Source organism: Xiphophorus couchianus, chromosome 13 (assembly GCF_001444195.1).
Source record: "Xiphophorus couchianus chromosome 13, X_couchianus-1.0, whole genome shotgun sequence".
NCBI classification, from domain to species: domain Eukaryota; kingdom Metazoa; phylum Chordata; class Actinopteri; order Cyprinodontiformes; family Poeciliidae; genus Xiphophorus; species Xiphophorus couchianus.
The window spans coordinates 4,160,980-4,181,005 of NC_040240.1; the positions used below are offsets into that span (position 1 = coordinate 4,160,980).

At 39.5% G+C, this 20,026-nt stretch overlaps 1 protein-coding gene across 1 annotated transcript; it reads left to right on the plus strand.

The window, feature by feature from the left end:
- The first annotated feature begins 1,270 nt into the window (after window positions 1-1,270).
- kpna6 (karyopherin alpha 6 (importin alpha 7)) lies at window positions 1,271-19,463 on the plus strand. The gene is made up of 14 exons (XM_028035769.1): window positions 1,271-1,403; window positions 4,195-4,328; window positions 4,421-4,513; window positions 4,662-4,761; window positions 6,402-6,496; window positions 6,599-6,730; window positions 6,826-6,914; window positions 7,059-7,158; window positions 7,633-7,796; window positions 7,898-7,976; window positions 8,284-8,409; window positions 12,357-12,484; window positions 12,583-12,767; window positions 14,308-19,463. The coding sequence occupies exons 1-14, from the start codon at window positions 1,400-1,402 to the stop codon at window positions 14,493-14,495; spliced, it is 1,617 nt and encodes a 538-aa protein (XP_027891570.1). The 5' UTR covers window positions 1,271-1,399; the 3' UTR covers window positions 14,496-19,463.
- The last annotated feature ends 563 nt before the right edge of the window (window positions 19,464-20,026 follow it).

The following is a 20,026-nucleotide window of genomic DNA, read 5'->3' on the forward strand; positions in this document are numbered from 1 at the left end:
TGGAAAAACGAAGCCCAGAGGAACTGACAGCTAAATCTGTTAGTTTGTCACACCAAAATGCGAAAGGTGACCTATAGCAGGATGTTGGCACTGCTACCGTAGTTGCACATTATATGTCTTTAGTCTGTCTGCAGATTGTGCAAGTGCTGCCAAAAAGCCTGTAAGCATCACTGACTGAGCCCATTTTGGTCTGGATGTGTCTGTCATTTTCCCAACACTGATATAATAGGATCCTTGACCACAATGGAACCCCTCAGCTACCGCTTATTCTCTAACACTTAAGTGCTTTGAAGTGGCAAAAGACAAAGTCAAGAAAACAATGAATAATTTTAAGAAATGTCAGGGTTTGCGTCAAGATAGAAACATTGAGGAGTGTATGGCCCCACATATCCAATATGGTTATTTGTATATTGCATCAAGACGTTGGACACATTTAGCAAACAGCTTGTCAATTTCTGCTTGTCTAAAGCTATTTCAGAGTAATTAGAGACTCCAAATTGTTTTGATGTAACCAGAATGCTATGAAACGCCTTAAAGAATATCGTTGTTCTGACAGTTCATCCTATTAAATGAAACGTCTGCATGGTGGTTGATTTCAACAGCTACACCTAATGGTAACCCTTACTTTTTCCAATGCATGTTTTTTTTAATGGTAAGTATGTTTTTGCTGAACAACTGTACCTCAAAGAGCTGTTTCCTGGTTCTGACAACTCCAGATGTTGACAAAAGAGATGACTGGAGATGACAAAAAATGTGTGGAACATCAGAGTTCCCGTGCAGTTCAGAAAAGTCTATTAATTTTATTTACGTATACAGCTCTACATAGGTATGAAAACAAAATTATTGTTTGATGAAGTGTTTCTATTTCCTGACTATATTCCAGTTCTCATTGTGAAAGTATCTGTCTCTCTGTCCATTAATGTATCTACTTCCTAACAAAAATCATCTGCTTCAGAAATGTTGTTTATTTTTTTATTTTAATTACCTCGATTTTGGTCATTTATTTTAGTGCATTGTTAAATGAGCTGTACCGCAAATGTATTTGTAACACATAAAAGGATTGAGATCTAATTAACATTATTTATTTATTTTATAACCACAATGTAATGTTAGTGTATTGTGTTTCTGACAACCAAACCGCCTATTTCACTAAAGAAATTATAATTTAAACTTGTCACTTGATGGTTACATTTACAGTTACCATACTTTGGAGACAAACAAATGTTTGTGGTACTGGGGCGACCTCTGGTGGCAGGAAGTCGCTCTATATTTTAATGTTTCCGTCTCCGGCGGACATATTGCTTACTGGAGCAAATTCTGGAAAGCTAGCAGTGGGGAAAAGGATTTGAACTTGGTATACATCTTCACGGCTTACTATACTTAAAACATAAACACCATAATGGGTAAGTCGTCTTTATATCTAAAAGTGTTCAGGTGACTGAAGTGTTTTCTGTGTAGTCGAAGGTAATAATTAGAAAATAATTCTGTGACTTTAGTGTAGCTACTTAGCTAACACGTTAGCTGTTGTAGCTAATAATGTAGCGTATGCACGCAGTTGGAAATTGTTTATGGCGTTTTAACCTGGGGTTAAATGAACGACCATTTATCGGCTCCGTGACACTGTTAAACGTGTTCAGAGGTATTAGTCAAGTTGTAAACGTTTCATTTAAACAACGACGAAAAGGGAGTGCTAACTTTAGAAGCTAACTTGAGAAAACTTGGCTAGGTGCTAACAACTTTAGCACCGCGCTTTACCATTACAATGACCCACGTAGTTTTTAACCAAAGGTCTTACCATTTTCGTGAAGATATTTACTTCTTATCGCCAATTTTGTAGCTACGTTTTCCGAGTCCCACTTTTCCCATTTTTATGTACAAGCAAGCTTCGAGAACCACGTTATCAAGTTATTTACATGTATTTGTTTAGTCTGTTATCTACAACTTAAACACGCTATTTAACCCGTGAATGCACCGCGCTAACTTAGCAGGAGTCACCAAATGTCTCGTCGTTCTTAAGTAAATTGTACAACTGTACAACAGTTCGGACAATAAGGTATAAATTTGCGTTAGCATGTGTGCTAGCTTCTGTGCCTTAGTTCTGTCATTCAGCCTCTTTCCAGAGACCCCGCACAGTTACACAACATTGGGGGTCGGGTTATAATAAGACCATGTGCTTTCTGGAAGGTTTTCAGTCGTCTTCAGACTGATAATCTCATTTAAACCCACAAAAAATATGCCAGCAGCGTATTTTTGTGTTGTATTTTGTAAGGCTAGACGTCGGAGGGTAGAGCTAACGTCGGCTTGTGTTTTTACCTCATTGCACAATTTCTGGTAAATGCTTAATAAGGATGATAAAACTGCCTGGTTCAGTTTGTCGGTGTTTAAATGTAATCTGAAGACACTATCGTGATGTGTTTCAATTATAATCTAACATAAATATTTGATGATATCATCACTAAAATGCCAAATTATAAAATTCCTGAGAGGATTCCCGCACAATCTGAAAAGTATTAGAATAAGTAATATTAGTATTTTTAGACATTTTTATTTTTCTTTGTCCTTCACTTTGTCATCCTTCCATTTATCCAGTTGTCGAATTTCCCTTCCATCCCCTTCATGTTTTTTTTTAATTCTCTATTTAAAGCCTTCCAGGTCAGCTATGAATTCACAGGAGACATTCATATTAATTTAAAATTTATATGTATACTTGCATAAAAAATAATTTATAGAGCTGAAACTGGAAATTTGAGTCCAGAAAGTTACAGCACTCTGCGTAAGAGTCAACTTTTCTGTTGCAATGTGTACGTCTTCTGATTTATTTCAGAGATTTTGCTAGCTTCTTGGTCGTCATTTCCTTCTCGGTTTAGCTAGATGATGCTATAAGCAAGCCCAGTCAACAAACGCGCAACAGTTCCCCTCCCCTTTTCTGCCCAGAGGGGTCCCTGTTTGCCAGTGGGGGTCTCGGGGAATTTCCAGTGCAGACAAGCAACTCCCAGCTGGGCTATTTTTGTTCCACCTTGCCCAAATAGCCAAACGGGCCAAGCAGTTGTCACAAAGAATATAATCCAGCTACCTTTTTCGTAGAAAAAAGACACACAAAAAAAGAGAGCAACCAGCTGTTACTGGTGTTTGTCAATCCCAGCGGCTCCACCATCTGCTTCCCACATTACACACCTTTACAAGGCTGCTTGGACAAAACGTGACCTCAATTTCCAGAGCTTGTTGGAATATTTAACCTTAGGACATCCTGCTGGTAGCCGGGGAGACGGGTCTTTTTGAGACTTTTTTGGCAAGTTTGTCAAAAATTTATTAAATAAAAAATTTAATTCCTCTCTGCTAGGAGCAGCTTATGTTCATGTATGTATTTTTAACTAGTTTTTTTTGCTTTCTAGGCTAATTTATGCAAGACTTTCCGACCAGTCTATTTCTAATATTAGAAACCTCAGCGGGAGAGACGAAGTCATACTTAATCTCTCGTGTTTACTCATACTTCCTTACGCGTTTTTTTTCCCTCTTCTTTTAAACTGCATTGCCTTCAAGTATTATAGGCATTTTACAGACAGCAGGAATAATAGGAAGAAAAGTAAACCAAAGATTTTGAGATTGGGCTCAGTAAACGAGTAAACAAACAGGGGATACATATCTGTAGAGTCTGGGTACGTTCCAAATACTAGTCAAATAAAAAAGACGAGACCAAAAGAAAAAAAAATTTTGTGGAAAAAAAAAAATCTATTTTCCTTAGTAGTTTGGCAGTGGACTTTTATTGCAATATTTTGAGGTACTATTGTGATGGCAATAAAAGTGAGCATTATTATTATAAGAACCATTTCTTACATTTATTTTAGGTAACTATGTGACTGTAACTGTGTGTTTAAAAACACAAATGCTGCCCATATGTAACGCTCTTCTCTAGGACAACAGTGACATAAAGAGGTGTGATTTGTATAACTAAACTAACCAAATGTATTTATATTTATTGACGCTTTTGAGCAAATGCTGGAGAAAATAGTAAAACTATCAAACCAGATAACAAAGACAGTTGTTTTTTTTTAACATCATTAATTGGAGTTTATTGTGACAAGGATAAACCGAAATTCTTGTCACGATAAACTTATCACATTAAATGATGAACGATACAATACTAGTTCCCGGCTTGCTTCTTGACCTCGTGTCTGTGTTTCTCCGGGCCGTCAGAACCGTCAGCCAGTCCGGCCAAGGACAACTACAGGATGAACCGCTACAAGAACAAAGCACTGAATCCAGAGGAGATGAGGCGCAGGAGGGAAGAGGAGGGCATCCAACTCAGGAAACAAAAACGAGAACAGCAGGTGTGTCTCCCTCGTCAGATTTGATTGTTTTTGTTTCTTGGTTTAAACCTTTCTTCAGCAGGATGATTCTGTGACTCTGTGGTTGTTTGCAGCTTTTCAAGAGGAGAAATGTGGACGTTCTCAACGAGGAGGAGGTCATGTTCGAGAGTCCGCTGGTGGACTCGTACCTCAACTCTCCAGCAACAGTGAGTGGCTCATTTTCCTAATGATTCTTGAGTAGCGGAAACAATTTGAGGCTTTTCATAAAATGTTCAATTTGGTTTTTGATGTTAGAAGTGATTTCGGTGCTGAGGGCCTCAGCCACTCAGAGTGTTTGTGCTCGTTCACGTCTAGGAGGGAGTCATCACCAGAGACATGGTGGACATGCTTTTTTCAGAAGACCCAGAGCTTCAGCTTGCCACGACACAAAAGTTCAGAAAACTACTTTCCAAAGGTTTGTGCAGAACGTTGTGTGTTTGTGGTACAAGCAGAAATATATTGCGTCTTGGCATGGAACCATGAATAAAGCAGACAGTTCAGGACTATTGAAGTGAAATTCTGGTAAAAAGTTGTAAACAGTGACTCTTACCTGATGTATGTAACTTCCTTGACCTCACTAAGTATAAAAATTCAGATTAGTTGGTCCTCACCTCCAGCATGTGGCACGTTCTAGTGGGACCAAGACCAAAGCAGGCCTCTACCCTCTTAAAGGGGCAGTATTAGGTGTCTTTCAGACACATAGCGCCATTTTATATGTCAGTCAAGTAACTGTTATCTTCAGTTGTTATAAAAATATTATTAAATATGACTTAAAATAAATTTGACAATGTAATTTAATGCCTTGAAATTGGGCCTTTGTCTCTTTAAAATCTCCAACTCCGCCTTCAGGAAGTCATAACATGGCTCCTCTATTAACCCTTTAACATTTTTACCAGCATTCACTGAGCAGTAGCTCCTGTAATGAGCTCAGCAGAAGTTCAGTTCCACCAGGCGTTTGCTAGTCGATTTTGACTAGTCTGGAGCTGGACACTAGGTCCATCCAGGTGTTTTGCACAGCTGAATGATTGCCGTGGGAGATTAAGGGATTTCTCGAACATGCATGAAAGACTCAAAGCAACAATCCAATGATGAGGGGAATACTAATAATATAACGTGACGTGAAGCTCAAAAAGTTGATTTGACATGATACTGCCCCTTTAAAAACTCCTCTGGTGAACTGGAGAACTGTTGTCACTTTGAAATATTTTTGACTTGGAACCATATGACAGCAGCACAATGTGAAAACAGTTGAAAAGTTCATAAATTGAACCTCACTAAGGTTCAATTAAACTGTTCCTGTATTTTTAATTGCAGTCGTTTTAAAATACGTGTGGCGTTTCCCAAACCAGCCGCAGCCTTGGGACTGGAATCAACTAATCTGAACTGCAGTTATAATACTTCAGAAATCCTAATCTATCTGCTTACAGTGGAATAAATATTATGGTCAGGTCTTTAAGTCATGCTGCCTTTGAGTTACACAAAAGGCTAAAATTTAAAATTCAAGTTGAGCTGTTTTTACCAAATTAAGTTTACATTACAAATATTATGAATGTCAAAACGGGTAAATGTAAGCACCATATTTAAGTTTAAAAAATGTGTCATGAAGAGAAAAAAACATGCAAGTTGCGTAAAATATAGTAAAGAAATGTATAAAATCTTTGTTGACTGACATATTGAAAGATTGTGCTCCATATTTTCTGTGATTAAAATGCAGCCGGTCACTGTCACAATGCTCTGATCTGATGTGTGTTGCCGTTTCTTTTTACTAGTCATTGTGATTTAATACAGTATTTCTTTTCTGTACATACATTAAAGTATGTTTTAAGGCCTTTTTACTCATAGATCTCCAAATAACCGATGACTAAATGTAAACGCTTGTTCTGTTTCCAAATAGAAACCACCAGCTGATGCTGCGTAGCGTCATGGCTTTTGAACTGCAGTTATAACATCTTGCATGTTTATGTACCATGAAACTATATAAAAAAAAAAAAAAAGGAACTAATAATTATTGCTTTAGTTCTAATAATTATTTTTGACTTTAATATTTATTTTCAGAGCCCAACCCACCGATCGATGAGGTCATAAACACAGCCGGTGTTGTGGAGCGGTTTGTGGAGTTTCTGCAGAAGAGCACCAACTGCACGCTACAGGTATGCTCATTAAAACTCTAAATGTTAAGATTTTAAATGAAGAGCTTGATCTGTACCACAATAGTTTGGTTTTTTTTGTTTGGTTTTTTTGTGCCGCTGCAGTTCGAAGCTGCCTGGGCCCTGACCAACATCGCGTCGGGAACATCCCAGCAGACGAAGACGGTCATCGAGGCCGGAGCCGTGCCCATCTTCATCGAACTCCTCAACTCAGACTTTGAGGACGTCCAAGAACAAGTAACACATTTTTCAGCTTCAGCTCTAAGGCAGGATGTTGTTGTTTTGCTGCCCGGTGAGATAAAGCGGCCCTCGTGTTTGTGTGTGTTCTCCAGGCTGTGTGGGCATTGGGTAATATCGCCGGGGACAGCGCGGTATGCAGGGATTATGTGCTGAACTGCAACATCCTAACACCGCTGCTGTTGTAAGTTCTTAAGTTTTTTTTTTTTTGTTGTTGTTTTTTTACAGTGTTATTACATCGTGACCAAGCCCAAACAAGTCTCTGCCTGAGACATATTTCTGTCATGATGTTATCGTCTGAGTTTGTGTTTTGTTTTTTTTCCCTCAGGCTTTTGACCAAATCTACTAGACTGACGATGACTAGGAATGCAGTATGGGCTCTGTCTAACCTCTGCAGAGGCAAAAATCCTCCACCTGCTTTTGAAAAGGTGACACTTCCACATAAACACACTTGTTGCTGAATTTTGAAATGGAGTTGATCTCAGTCCTTTGGCCGAAGAAGCAATGAAATGACCCAGAATTGGGAGCCGACTATAACATTGTGCTGTTTGATTATTTGTGGTACATATAGATTATCAAACCCAATTCTGTAAAAGTTCCTCAAATGTCCAAAGTGCTTTAAAATCTTCCCGAGTAATCCTAAAATTTGTGGTTGAAGTAGTTTTTTATTTGACATTGAAAATTAGTTGGCAAACAGTTACTTGTTTTCAAAAGTAGCCACATGTCGTCCTCCAGTTCTGTCACTTTAAGCCGGTCTGTTTGCCGTTCCATCAGGCTTGATCTCAGTGTCCAGAAACTTTAGAAGAGATTTAAAATAATCTTTTGCTGCGTCAGTAAAAAGTTCAGTCTCCCGTTAGATTTGCCCCTAATGATAATCTCAACCGTAAACTCGTCCTGTCCAGGTGTCCCCCTGTCTGCCCGTGCTGTCCAGGCTCTTATTCAGCAGCGACCCAGACTTGCTGGCAGACGCCTGCTGGGCTCTTTCCTACCTCTCCGACGGCCCCAACGACAAGATCCAGGCTGTCATCGACTCAGGCGTCTGCAGGAGGCTGGTGGAGCTGCTCATGTACGTTTGGGGTTCTCGCCGTACCCGTTCCGTCACGCTTAAGTCGCAGCTGTGAAAACATGGTCCTGATGATCGCTGTTACTTATCGCTCCTCTCTGCAGGCACACAGACTACAAGGTGGCCTCTCCTGCTCTGAGAGCCGTCGGAAACATCGTCACTGGAGACGACATTCAGACACAGGTTTGTTTCAGAAATCAGCTCAGAGAAATACATTAATATGGAGTTTTACTTGTAGTGTTAATGATTCATTTACTTTAAGGCTCTAATATGTCACTTTTATTTAAAAAAAAAATTTTTTTACATGCTCTTTAAAAGTCACTATTTTGTGACTGTAAAATGAGAGATTATCTGTGGAAAGATCGATCTCCACCTCCTCCTTGAGCTAATGTTGCTGTCTGAAGAAATACAAAACCAGCCAATCAGAGCCAGGAGGTCTTAACGAGGTCAATAACCCACATGTACTCGTCTGGTTATTTGTTGTGTTTAGGTGGTGTTGAACTGCTCAGCTTTACCTTGCCTGCTGCACCTCCTCAGCAGTCCTAAAGAGTCGATTCGTAAGGAAGCCTGTTGGACCATCTCCAACATCACAGCTGGAAACCGAGCACAAATACAGGTAACCTTTACACATTACTAGGGCTGAAATGATTCCTTGAATGATTCGAGTACCTCGTTTATTAAAATTCCTCTAGGAAAATGTACCTGCCTCGAAGCTTCGTTAATTTACGTCTTTATTATTTAGCGCACCGTGTTCCAGCCGGGACATTACTTGCTTAGCGCAGAGCTCTGACTTCCGTCTCTGAGTTGTTGACAAAAGCTAAGTGTTAGCAGCATAACTTCCAATTTACAAGTTTGGCCCGGGGGGATTTTATTGATTAATAATCATGCCCAGGTCTTTGGGGGAGCAATAGACATCCTTAAAATGACTGGCGCGATGCCTGGAGTACGGCAGCCTTTCTCCTCCGGGAGCTGCTGGTTCAGAGCGAATGGCGGGAAGAGCGCTGCAGGAGTATTTATGCAGGTGAGCAGATAGACTGAACACGGCGGGCGGCTGAATAGTTGATGCTTACAGTGTAAATGTAGCTTTACGGACAAACCACACAATAAATATTTTGTCACCCGGTCTGAACAAACGGATGGCAGAAATCATCGTGGTGGTACAAGGCTGGTAGATGAGTTTCCAGTATTGCTCCCCCCGTTCTTACTTTCGTCCCCTGGTCTACCGGTCGTTTGTCTGTCCCCTGGTCTGGTCTATTTCCTCCCCTCCACTCCCCTCTTACGTTCGCTTGCCCCCAGCACACCGAGCCCTCCCCACTCCAGAGACATTTCCTGTATTCTCAAACCCAAAGAGTGACAGGTAAGGGGCGAGGTGAGAGTTCTTCTATTAAACTGACTGAAGATAAATACATAAACCAAAAGCTGGAGTATAGACATTTTTATAAGCGTATTTGTGATCCTGCCTCTTTATTATTGAATTGAATATAATTTTAGATCTTCGTATAACTTTCCTTCAGGTTAACTTAGAAAGTGAGCTATTATTGTTACAGGTTGGTTTTCTAAACTACAGAAAAGTTATTGTTAGAGAAGCTCAAATATGAAAAATTGGACTGATATTGATATCCGATAGTAACACTGGTGTTATGCCAGATTTACCAATATTTTATTTTATCTTTTTTTTATTATCCGATTTCTCGATTAATTGTAAGAATAATCGATAGATTACTTGATTGCTAAAATATTTAACAACAGCCCTACACATTACTGACGCAGAAACGTGCTGAGAGAAAACACCTGTTGTCTCTTAGATTGAGTTAATTTGATGCTGCGGTCTTGATGGAAGGTTTCCCCCCAACATTTTTAAAACTGTTAATAAAAATTAGATTGAAAAAGTTGTGTGTATGTAACCAACATTACTGTTTGAAAAGCTGTTTTTCAGAATTACAGGTAGGAGTTATGTGTTTCTGCACATCAAGTGCCTTCACTGCAAAAACACAAAATCCTACTAGGTATGTTTGTGTAGTTTCTACTGAAAGTATCTTGGTACTCTTGAAATAAGACAAAACTAATTTACAAGTAATTTTTCAGTAATGCGTAGAGGCTTGTTTTAAGTAAATAATTTCTTAATAATGATGGAAAAAGTACCAGATCCAGTGGGAGATTATTACTCGTATGATAAAACTGTCTTGCTATAGGTGAAACAATCTGCCAGTGGATCTAATGCTTCCTTTTTTTAATCAGTGTTAAGAAATTTAAATCAAGCTATTGTATGTTGCTTAAGTTACCTGTGAGTTACTTTTGTCTTATGTCAAGTGTATAAAGATATTTGTAGTAGAAACTGAACCAAAAATACTTGGTTTAGTTTAAAATAAGATTTTGTGTTTTTGTCCTTTTACTTTTGCACATAATTGGAATTAAAACCATAATGGATTTAAATGTGCTTTATTTAGACACAACGCAGAGTAGTGCAAATATGTGAAGTGGAAGGAAAATACTTGGTTTTTTAAATTTTATTTTATTCTTACAAAAAAAAAATCTGGAAAATGTGTGAAGTTTTGGTATTTGGCTCTCTAATCAGTCTTCTAATTGTAAACATAGGAGAATATAGAAATAGAATTTTTTCTACATGCAAAAAGAGTTGTGTGGTGGGAAACTAATATAATTCATACTGAACAAAACAACCCTCAGTGTGCAAGATTGTGTTTGGCAGCACAATGCTGAGCTTTCCCTCCAAGGAAGGTTAGAAAATAATTCTGAAAACACCGTGTTTTTGGTTTTTTTACTTCATAATTATACCCAATTTTGTGTTAATAATCACATAAAATCCCCCTAAATACACTGCTTGGCCAAAAAAAAAGTCGCCACCAAAAAATGGTCACACTCTCTAATATTTTGTTGGACCGCCTTTAGCTTTGATTACAGCCTGCATTCGCTGTGGCATTGTTTCAATAAGCTTCTGCAGTGTCACAAGATTTATTTCCATCCAGTGTTGCATTAATCTTTCACCAAGATCTTGTATTGATGATGGGAGAGTCTGACCACTGCACAAAGCCTTCTCCAGCACATCCCAAAGATTCTCAATGGGGTTAAGGTCTGGACTCTGTGGTGGCCAATCCATGTGTGAAAAAGATGTCTCATGCTCCCTGAACCACTCTTTCACAATGTGAGCCCGATTAATCCTGGTATTGTCATCTTGGAATATGCCCGTTCCATTTGGGAAGACAAAATCCATTGATGGAATAACCTGGTCATTCAGTATATTCATTCTTTGGGCTCACAATGCTGCTGAACCTTGACCTGACCAACTGCAGCAACCCCAGATCATAGCACTGCCCCCACAGGCTTGTACAGTAGGCACTAGGCATGATGGTGCATCACTTCACCTGCCTCTCTTCTTACCCTGATGCGCCCATCACTCTGGAACAGGGTAAATCTGGACTCATCAGACCACATGACCCTCTTCCATTCCTCCAGAGTCCAATCTTTATGCTCCCTAGCAAACTGAAGCCTTTTTTTCTGGTTAGCCTTACTGATTAGAGGTTTTCTTACGGCTACACAGCTGTTCAATCCCAACCCCTTGAGTTGCCTTCGCATTGTGCGTGTGGAAATGCTTTTGCGTTCACAATTAAACATACTCCTGAGTTCTGCTGTTGTTTTTCTTCGATTTGATTTGACCAAACGTTTAAGTAATCGCCGATCACGATCATTCAGGATTTGTTTCCGACCACATTTCTTCCTGGAAGATGATGGTTCCCCACCATCCTTCCAGTTTTTAATGATGCGTTGGACAGTTCTTAACCCAATTCTAGTAGTTTCTGCAATCTCATTAGATGTTTTCTCTGCTTGATGCATGCCAGTGATTTGACCCTTCTTAAACAGACTAACATCTTTTCCACGACCACAGGATGTGTCTTTTGCCATGGTTGTTTAAGAAATGAGGAGTTACTCATTGCATCAGCTGGGGTTAAATAACTTGTTGCCAGCTGAAAGATAATCGCCTATGCAGTACTTATCCAATAGGAGGCTTGTACCTATTTGCTTAGTTAAATCCAGGTGGCGACTTTTTTTTTTGGCCAGGCAGTGTATATAGAAATATGTGATTGGGACATGAGCAAATGGCAAAAAGTTTAGCAGGTGTAAAAACTTTTCTGAAGCTTGAAGTTTTGCTGCTTGGTGTTTTTCCCCCATTTTTCCTTCTTTGAAACATGCAAACCCTTCCGGATTATCACTGTCATTATTATTATTATGATGATGTAAAAGGGTTTATTATCCAGATAAATTATAATGCAGCGTTTCATTCCAAGCACATTAGGCTCCAGCTCACAGTGATTGAGAGGTCTGTTTTATTCACTGTGAAGGAAATCACTGTTACTGTTACAGCAGTAATACGATGCCTCCATGAATATTTAATATATTAATCTCAGATATTCTCATATTACTCAATCATATTGTGGACAAATCACTTCAAGAAAAAAACAATCGCTGTAAAAAGTGTGTTTGGTCCGAGACGCTGCAGCTCCTGCTCCATCCCTCATAACAATGCTCTCATTTTCTGTTTCTCTCCAGACGGTGATTGATGCCAACATCTTTCCAGTCCTGATTGAAATTTTGCAAAAAGCGGAGTTCAGAACCAGAAAAGAAGCAGCATGGGCCATCACCAACGCTACATCTGGAGGAACACCAGAGCAGATCAGGTGCATTTTAGTTTGACGTAGAGAGGCCTGCATCCGTTTCCCCTGTAATCGGTTTCTTGCTCTATGTTAACATATGAACCATTTGTGTTTGTATTCAGGTATCTGGTGAACCTGGGCTGCATCAAGCCCCTGTGTGACCTCCTCACCGTAATGGACTCCAAGATTGTTCAGGTGGCGCTTAACGGGCTGGAAAACATCTTGAGGCTGGGCGAGCAGGAGGCCAAGCAGGAGAACAACGGCACCGGCGTCAATCCCTACTGCAGCCTCATCGAAGAAGCCTACGGTACGCCGCTCACTCATACGAACACACAGAATCTTTACAATGGAGGTTTATTATGCATTCTGACATTCGCTAATGGCTACCTTTTTTTAACTCTGAATGTCATAATGTCTGCCGGCATGTTATGAAAGAGCAACTGGCTTCAGTAAGACAGTGATTTCAGACTAAAGTTAAGAGATATTCCGCTTACTTTTTATAGACAATTACCAATAAGACATTAACCTGTAGAAGCAACCGTAGACTGAATTTATAGATCCTGCTGTTGTCTGAGTAAATGCTTCAGATTTAAATACCGTATTTTCCGCACTATACGGCGCACCTAAAAACCTTCAATTTTCTCAAAAGCCGACATTGCGCTTTATAATCCGGTGCGCCTTATATATGGACCAATATTGAGTGACAACAGGTCTGGCAACTATGGTAAGCAGCTGCCAACTTCATTTTCCCCCATAGAAGAAGAAGCATGCGGTGCACGCTGGGATATATGACTGCGCAAAGCGTGCCGTTTCATTTCCATTTGTGTTTTTGTGTAAAGACCCCAAAATGGCTCCTATTAAAGAGACACTCTTACGACGCAGAGTTTAAGCTCAAGGCGATCAGTCACGCAGTAGAACACAAGAACAGAGCAGCAGCGAGAGAATTTAACATGAACGAATCAATGGTGCGGAAGTGGAGGAAGCAACAAGATGACCTGCGTTTGACTGACCTGACTATTTTGTCGACATTCCCTTTAGCGCAGCTCCATCTAATGGATGCATAACGTAACCCCAGCCTCTACTGTGATCACTAGTGATTCTATTCTATGCGCCTTATAATGCGGTGCGCCTTATATATGGAAAAAGTTTTAAAATAGGCCATTCATTGAAGGTGTGCCTTATAATGTGGTGCGCCTTATAGTGCGGAAAATAAGGTGATTTTTCTAATCTCTATACTATTTTGAGAGTCTTGTTTATAGAGCACTAGCTGGTGTCTTGTGATCTGGAAATTAGGGTGTGATTTCCTCCAGAAACACATTAAATTGACCTGAGGAAATGCAGTTTAGATTGTCGGAAGGAGAAAATCAGGACAGAAATTGACATAAAAATGTTGCCGTGTGAACACTTAAAAATGTTGTTGGAAGTCCTGAATGATCCATTCACAGATCAGATCTGTGAATGGTCAGATCCTTCTGCCTGCTCAGAGTTGATCTTTTGTAAAATTGCCCAATATTTAAAAGCACACAATTTCTCAATTTATCTGTAAGATTTCATGATTTGTTTTTAAATTTTATTTTTAAGTTAAAATCTCAGCCAATTAAGAATTAGCAAAATTCCTACTATATGCAAAGTTTCTGCTTTTCACTATTATTGTCAATATTTACATTTACTTATTACTTTAGACAGTCAACCCAGAACAGGAATCAAACCTATTAGTTAGAACAAAAAGATCCAGAGGACTACACTAGTTGCTGAGACATTTTGTCAGCAACAAGGCACTTTGAATTGCCTAGTTGCTGAAAATGTACTAAATAAAATCACCTTGTATTTATTTTATTTATTTACAGGACTAGACAAGATTGAGTTCCTCCAGAGCCACGACAACCAGGAGATCTACCAGAAGGCGTTTGACCTGATTGAGCGCTACTTCGGTGTGGAGGATGAAGACAGCAGTCTAGCTCCTCAGGTGGACCAGGCCAACCAGCAGTTCCTATTCCCTCAGCAAGAAGCTCCAATGGAGGGCTTCCAGCTCTAAGATTTCTTAAGTACACCACTCACCCACTGTCCCATCTGTATACTCACCCTCCACCCCCATTTTGTGGAAGGCCCCATGATGCCTGAGTCATGCCACTGTGCTCTCTCGCCTGATCTCTCCAAGCACACATACACACACACAAACCCGCCCTTTGGAGGAAAGCTTAAACTGTTGCCCTCTTAAGCCCTAAAACTGCCCTCTCCAACCATGCTTTTCCACCAGTTGGACAAATGGCTCACAGGGCAGACGTGTTTTTTTTTTGTTGTTGTTGTTTTCTTTTCTTTTCCCGGCCACTGGGAGCATTTCTTACAAACTAATAACCAAGTTGGGGGGAAATGATCACCTGAAAACCCGAAGCGGTTCGAAACGTGCACAAGGACTTCTTCCTGCCGTTTGGTAGCTCTTAGCTCCGGTCGCCAGCAGCAACCAGTTAGGATCTTTATCGAAATTTCTTCACCAGTGGGACATTCCTGTTTTCTGGATTACCCATGCATCCCCTCGCAGTCCACAAACAGGGGGCGTCCAGTTTGTGACATCAGTTTGATTTTGTGCAATGCAACATAGGCGTACCTTTTTTTTTTTTTGTTCCTCCTCCCTTTTTAGCTTTTATTATTTACCTCTAACCCTTATTTATCTTCTCCTTTAAAGGTGTTTTTCTTTTTCTGTAAATGAAAAGTCTTTTTTTGTTTTCTTTTCTATAAAGAAATACCCTAATTGTTAGGCTTAGGGCTGGCCTAAACCTGCCGCCCAAGCGACGAAACGACTTTTACGTTGTAGTGGGGAGGGAATAGTTGAGATGTAACAGAATAAATTGAAACTAGGAAGGACTGTGATTGGGATTTTGGTGAAGGTTAAGAGTTTTTTATTTTAACCATGAAAAAAAAAATCCACTTTTTTTTCTTTTGTTTTCGAGGGCGGGATATTTAAATATCCTTATATTCATTGTTTGCTGTGTTAATAACATTTGAATTATGAAGTGATCTATTAAACAAGGCATAGTTCGGGGGGGTCAAGGTGGAGCAGAGCCTGCTGCGCTGGCAGCAAACTGAACTTCTTTTTCTGTCTGGCTGTATTTAAAAAGAAGGTGGAAAAACCTTCTGCAGTAGAGAAAATTTCATAGTTTAGTGGTTCAACTGAACCTCACCTCCCGGTCCCTTGCAGTGTAAATGGGTTCCTGCTTGGCAGTCGGGCCCTATGGTGGGGGGTCTCTGCATGGTATTCTACCACCCTGCCTGCAGCCACGGAGGGTTCCTCGCCAAGTGCAACCTGTTGGTACGGAGAGGCGAAACGTACCTTGTAAAACAACATGCAGGGCTCAAAGAAGAAGCTGGACTCTAACACGATAACTTTAGGTGGTGTGAATAGTGATAGTTTAGTGACCACGGTGGTGTTTTCTTTAGTGGTAGAGTTGATTAATAGCCTCTGGCGTTCGATATCACTATATCTTTGAGGAATGGAGATGACAACCGCTAACGACTTTTTGCATGGGACAGTTGTGCTTACGTGTGGGTGTTTTGTTCATGTAAATAGCCTCTTCCTCTGCCCAGCCAGGACAATTCTGCTGCTTCTGTGTGGGTCTAATAACAGCTGGAGGGTTGGAAGATAGCTCTGAAGATAAGTGACAAGCCTAACTGCAACAAAAGTTCAAGTATCTAAATAGAAGTATATTTGGATTTTGATGTATTTGCATTAATATATCTTTGCGTACACTTCATGCACACTTGCATACAACACCAGCTGAAACACAGATGAGTGACTAGAAACAAAAACTAGCTTCCATTACGAAGAGGGGGGGGAAAAGGAGTAGTAAAATGTTCATGTTTGAGCACAAACTTTCTTTAGCTCCCATTTCTACTGTAGTAAATATTTTGTTGAATGAATTGGTCAAATGCAGAGTTGCTTATTGCTATGGAAACTTGTCGTTGTTTCTAGCCACAGGACTTCTAATGGTTGAGATTAGCTGAGTTGACGCTGACCAGGGATTGGCTGTGTTTCTGTTCAGGCCAGTCTCTGGTCAGTGTTGAGGCGCTGTAGATGAAGTGCTCGTGTGAGTTTTGACTGACAGGCGCTGTGTGAGGGAGTAGGTCTATTGACTCTATCAAGAATATGTCCTAATCAGAGTCGGGAGGGGGGAAGGGAAACCGCTGCTGTTCTGTGGATTACTGAAGCACTCAAATGTATGGAAGATGAACACAATCAGGTTTCTTTAAAGTAACCAAATAAAACAATCTTCTGAGGATTATTCTGACTTTTCTTGGAACCCCAAAGTGGTAAACAATTTTTGTATCATCTATAGTTGCAATTGGAGGTTTTCATCCATTCACTGTGGATGTGTTGTATTAATTTGGGGCTTTTTAATGCTTTTGAGTTGTGAAATGACTTGTATAATCAAGGCAGTCTGAATTCTACCTGGAAGGTCAAATGTATACATATACCTCCCTGCCTTTGCTCCCCTTTAGACTTGGCTAACTTAGCTTTAGCAAGCTGCAGAAAAACTACATGCCTTTTGTCGCCATTAACAACCTTCTGGCATAACTGACAGAATATTTGAAGGTCACTTTTTTATCCAATTTTTCTGTTTTCCTGGCAGTGAATTTGCTCATCCAGGTGAGCTAATTCCATCTAGATTGAAGAGGAAATCCAAGCAAGATGGAACATTCTTGGTTAGCTAAGAAACACTGGCATCTTTCTTGGTTAGCCAGTGTAAACATTCGCATCTGTCATTGAAAATGACTATCTCTGCCCAGACGAGTCATCTGACTTTCATCTTGTTCAGAGATCTCTTTAAAGAAGTATACTGGTGGGAGGGGGTATGTATAATTATGAACCTGCCTAGACAGAAAATCCACAATAAATTCCAACTTAAAATGAATCCAAGTCGTTTGTATTATCATCCCAGCCTAGACAAGCAATCCTTCAAAGGCATTAAAACCCCAAAATTACTGTGACGTTTGTGCGCATAATTATTAAAAGTAAACCTCTGACTGGCATTTCTCATCTGCCTCTTACCACGTTAAGCACCATTCTGCAAGATGTGTTAAACATGATCTGACAGATGACTCTGTGCCGAGTTTTATCCGCAGAATACGAGTGCTCCCGGTCGACGCGAGAAGTCGAATCATGAATTAATCGACAACATCTTACCTCTACCCGACAGAAGTGTAGAGCAGCATTTAGACCCGGGAGTCTTTGGTTTCCTGGCCAATTCTGTGCTTGGCCTACAAATATAATGCCAGAATTGCAATATATATAAATAAATATATATATATTAAAGAAAAAAATCATTGCATCAAGGAGAGAAAGAGAGAGAGGAAAAAAAGTTTATATTTCTTAAAAATCAAAATGCACTCCTGCTCACTAAAGTGCCAACCCGACCAACAAAGACTGGAGGATCCTGCGTTTCTGTCTTTGACTTGTAGATTATTTCTTTATATCTTTATTTACTTGAATGTGCACATGTTTTTTGTGCAAACCATTGCTGCTCTATTTTCCTTATCTTTCAAGTTACATTATTTGCCATTGTTTCTTAAGGTGGCATTCTTTAACAATGATGTCTAATTATCTGGGTTGGGTTTTGGGAGCGGGTGGTTGGGTGGGGGACTGACTTGACTCTATAAAACGGATGTTTTTCCATTGACGGGATGTTCTCTACGACTCTTGTGGTTTTCGCTGCACGTAGCTCAGCTGCTGCACGGCTGTTTGGAATTGTACCACCAGTTTCTGTTGAGACCGGTGTTTAGCCTTTAGCATTTAGCTCAAGCCGAGGCCCCCGGTCATTGTACAAAAAGTAGAAAATAGCTGCACTAGATGCAAATACATACCGAGAACCGACCATCATAGCAGACTGATGCAGGCACCAATCTCACTGCCAGTTAGTTTACCAAAGTTTTGTCATCCTCATCGCAGCATTTTCAGTCCCTCCCTGAGAGAAAAGGCTCTCTTCTTCTTTTTTTCCACCCAAATTCAAGCTCAGTTGAATCTAATTCCTAAGACTGCATTTAAATCTCAGAGACGAGATACAAACCTGATCTCATGTGACTTGAGGTCAGAGGGAAACTCTTGATGTTTAGGGTTTTTTTTTTTCCTTGAGTATTAAAATGTGGAGATTAAGGAAAAAAAAAATAAAGTGCAGCAATTTACATTAAAGTGTTATAATTTTAAACTATGTATGTTCTGATACATTGACAGGGATTCAAATACAATTCTGATCACTTCTGAGAAGTGGAGAAAAAAAGCCTCAGTAGAACTTGTAACAGGATGAATTAAGCGTAGTAAAAAAAGAAAAGAAGACGAAGAAGAGGAGGTGAATATCCAAAAGCCTTTCTGCTTCTCTTCTTTTCTGTGATTTCTATCATTTTTGGAATATTTGATTGTTTCAGTTGGGCTGCACGATCAGAAAACTTGTTACTTAATATTGGAGTGAGTTTAAAATAATAATAAAAAAAACCTCTTCAAAAAAAAAAAGATTCACATCTTAACTTGTCTTTCGTCCTGGACGCTTTTGGTGTCTTTATGAAAATCTAACGCCTCGGCTCGACGTCTATACTACAAATGTTTACAATACTCCTCGTTTCTAAAATCGTATTTGTATGCCATCACTAAACAGTCCTGATGCATCCTCTGCTCTGGTCTTCTCATTTCTGTCTCTATTTATTTTCCTCTTTTTTTTTTTTTTTTCCCGGTCAGTACTTTTCTTTTTTTGCTCCAAATTAACCATGTTATATACTGTGACTCGACTGGACTTTACCGACGGTATGAATGAGTGACGAGAACCTAACCACACTTCAGCTGAACATGATACACAAACATAAACATGGAAGAGAAAAAAATAAATAATAAATAAAAAAAAAAAACAGCACATACAGGAATCTGCAACAATATTAGAAATGTAAAGAAACTGTATTGAATTTAACATTGTTCAGAGGAACTACTGTACAAAACAAATAAAGTTATGTTTCAACCCTTTCATGGATGTAATTTGTTCTTGCGTGCGAGTTGTGAAAAAGATGTTAGATTTAAGTACATGTATGTATCAGAATGGCCCAGTGAAAGTCCAGATCTGATTCAAATTGATAGTTATGAGACCTAAAAATGCCTGTCGACAGATGCTCTCCATCTAGTCTCACTGTTGAGCTACTTTGCAAAATTTCAGTTTCTACGTGTGGAAGATGACCCAAATACCTACAGCTGTGATGACTGCAAAAATGACAAAAAAAATTGGAAGCATTCGCTTAAAAAAAAAAAAAAATTATTTGTAAAAATTATGATAAACCCTGCTTTTATGATCAAGTCATAAAAAAATACACTGAAGTTTTGTGGATATGTCAAAATCCACAAAACGACGCACAATGGTTGATGCACGTTGACCATTGTGCGTTGAATACTCTTGCAATGTAATGGGAATCCCATCATTGCACGTTAAAGAATTACCGGATTTCTTCAGAGGATACACTATGGCACAGGTATTAGTATTGTTTTCATTCATCAAGTAGATCTTTTGCTGAAGTACAGACCGCTACAGGAGATCTTTT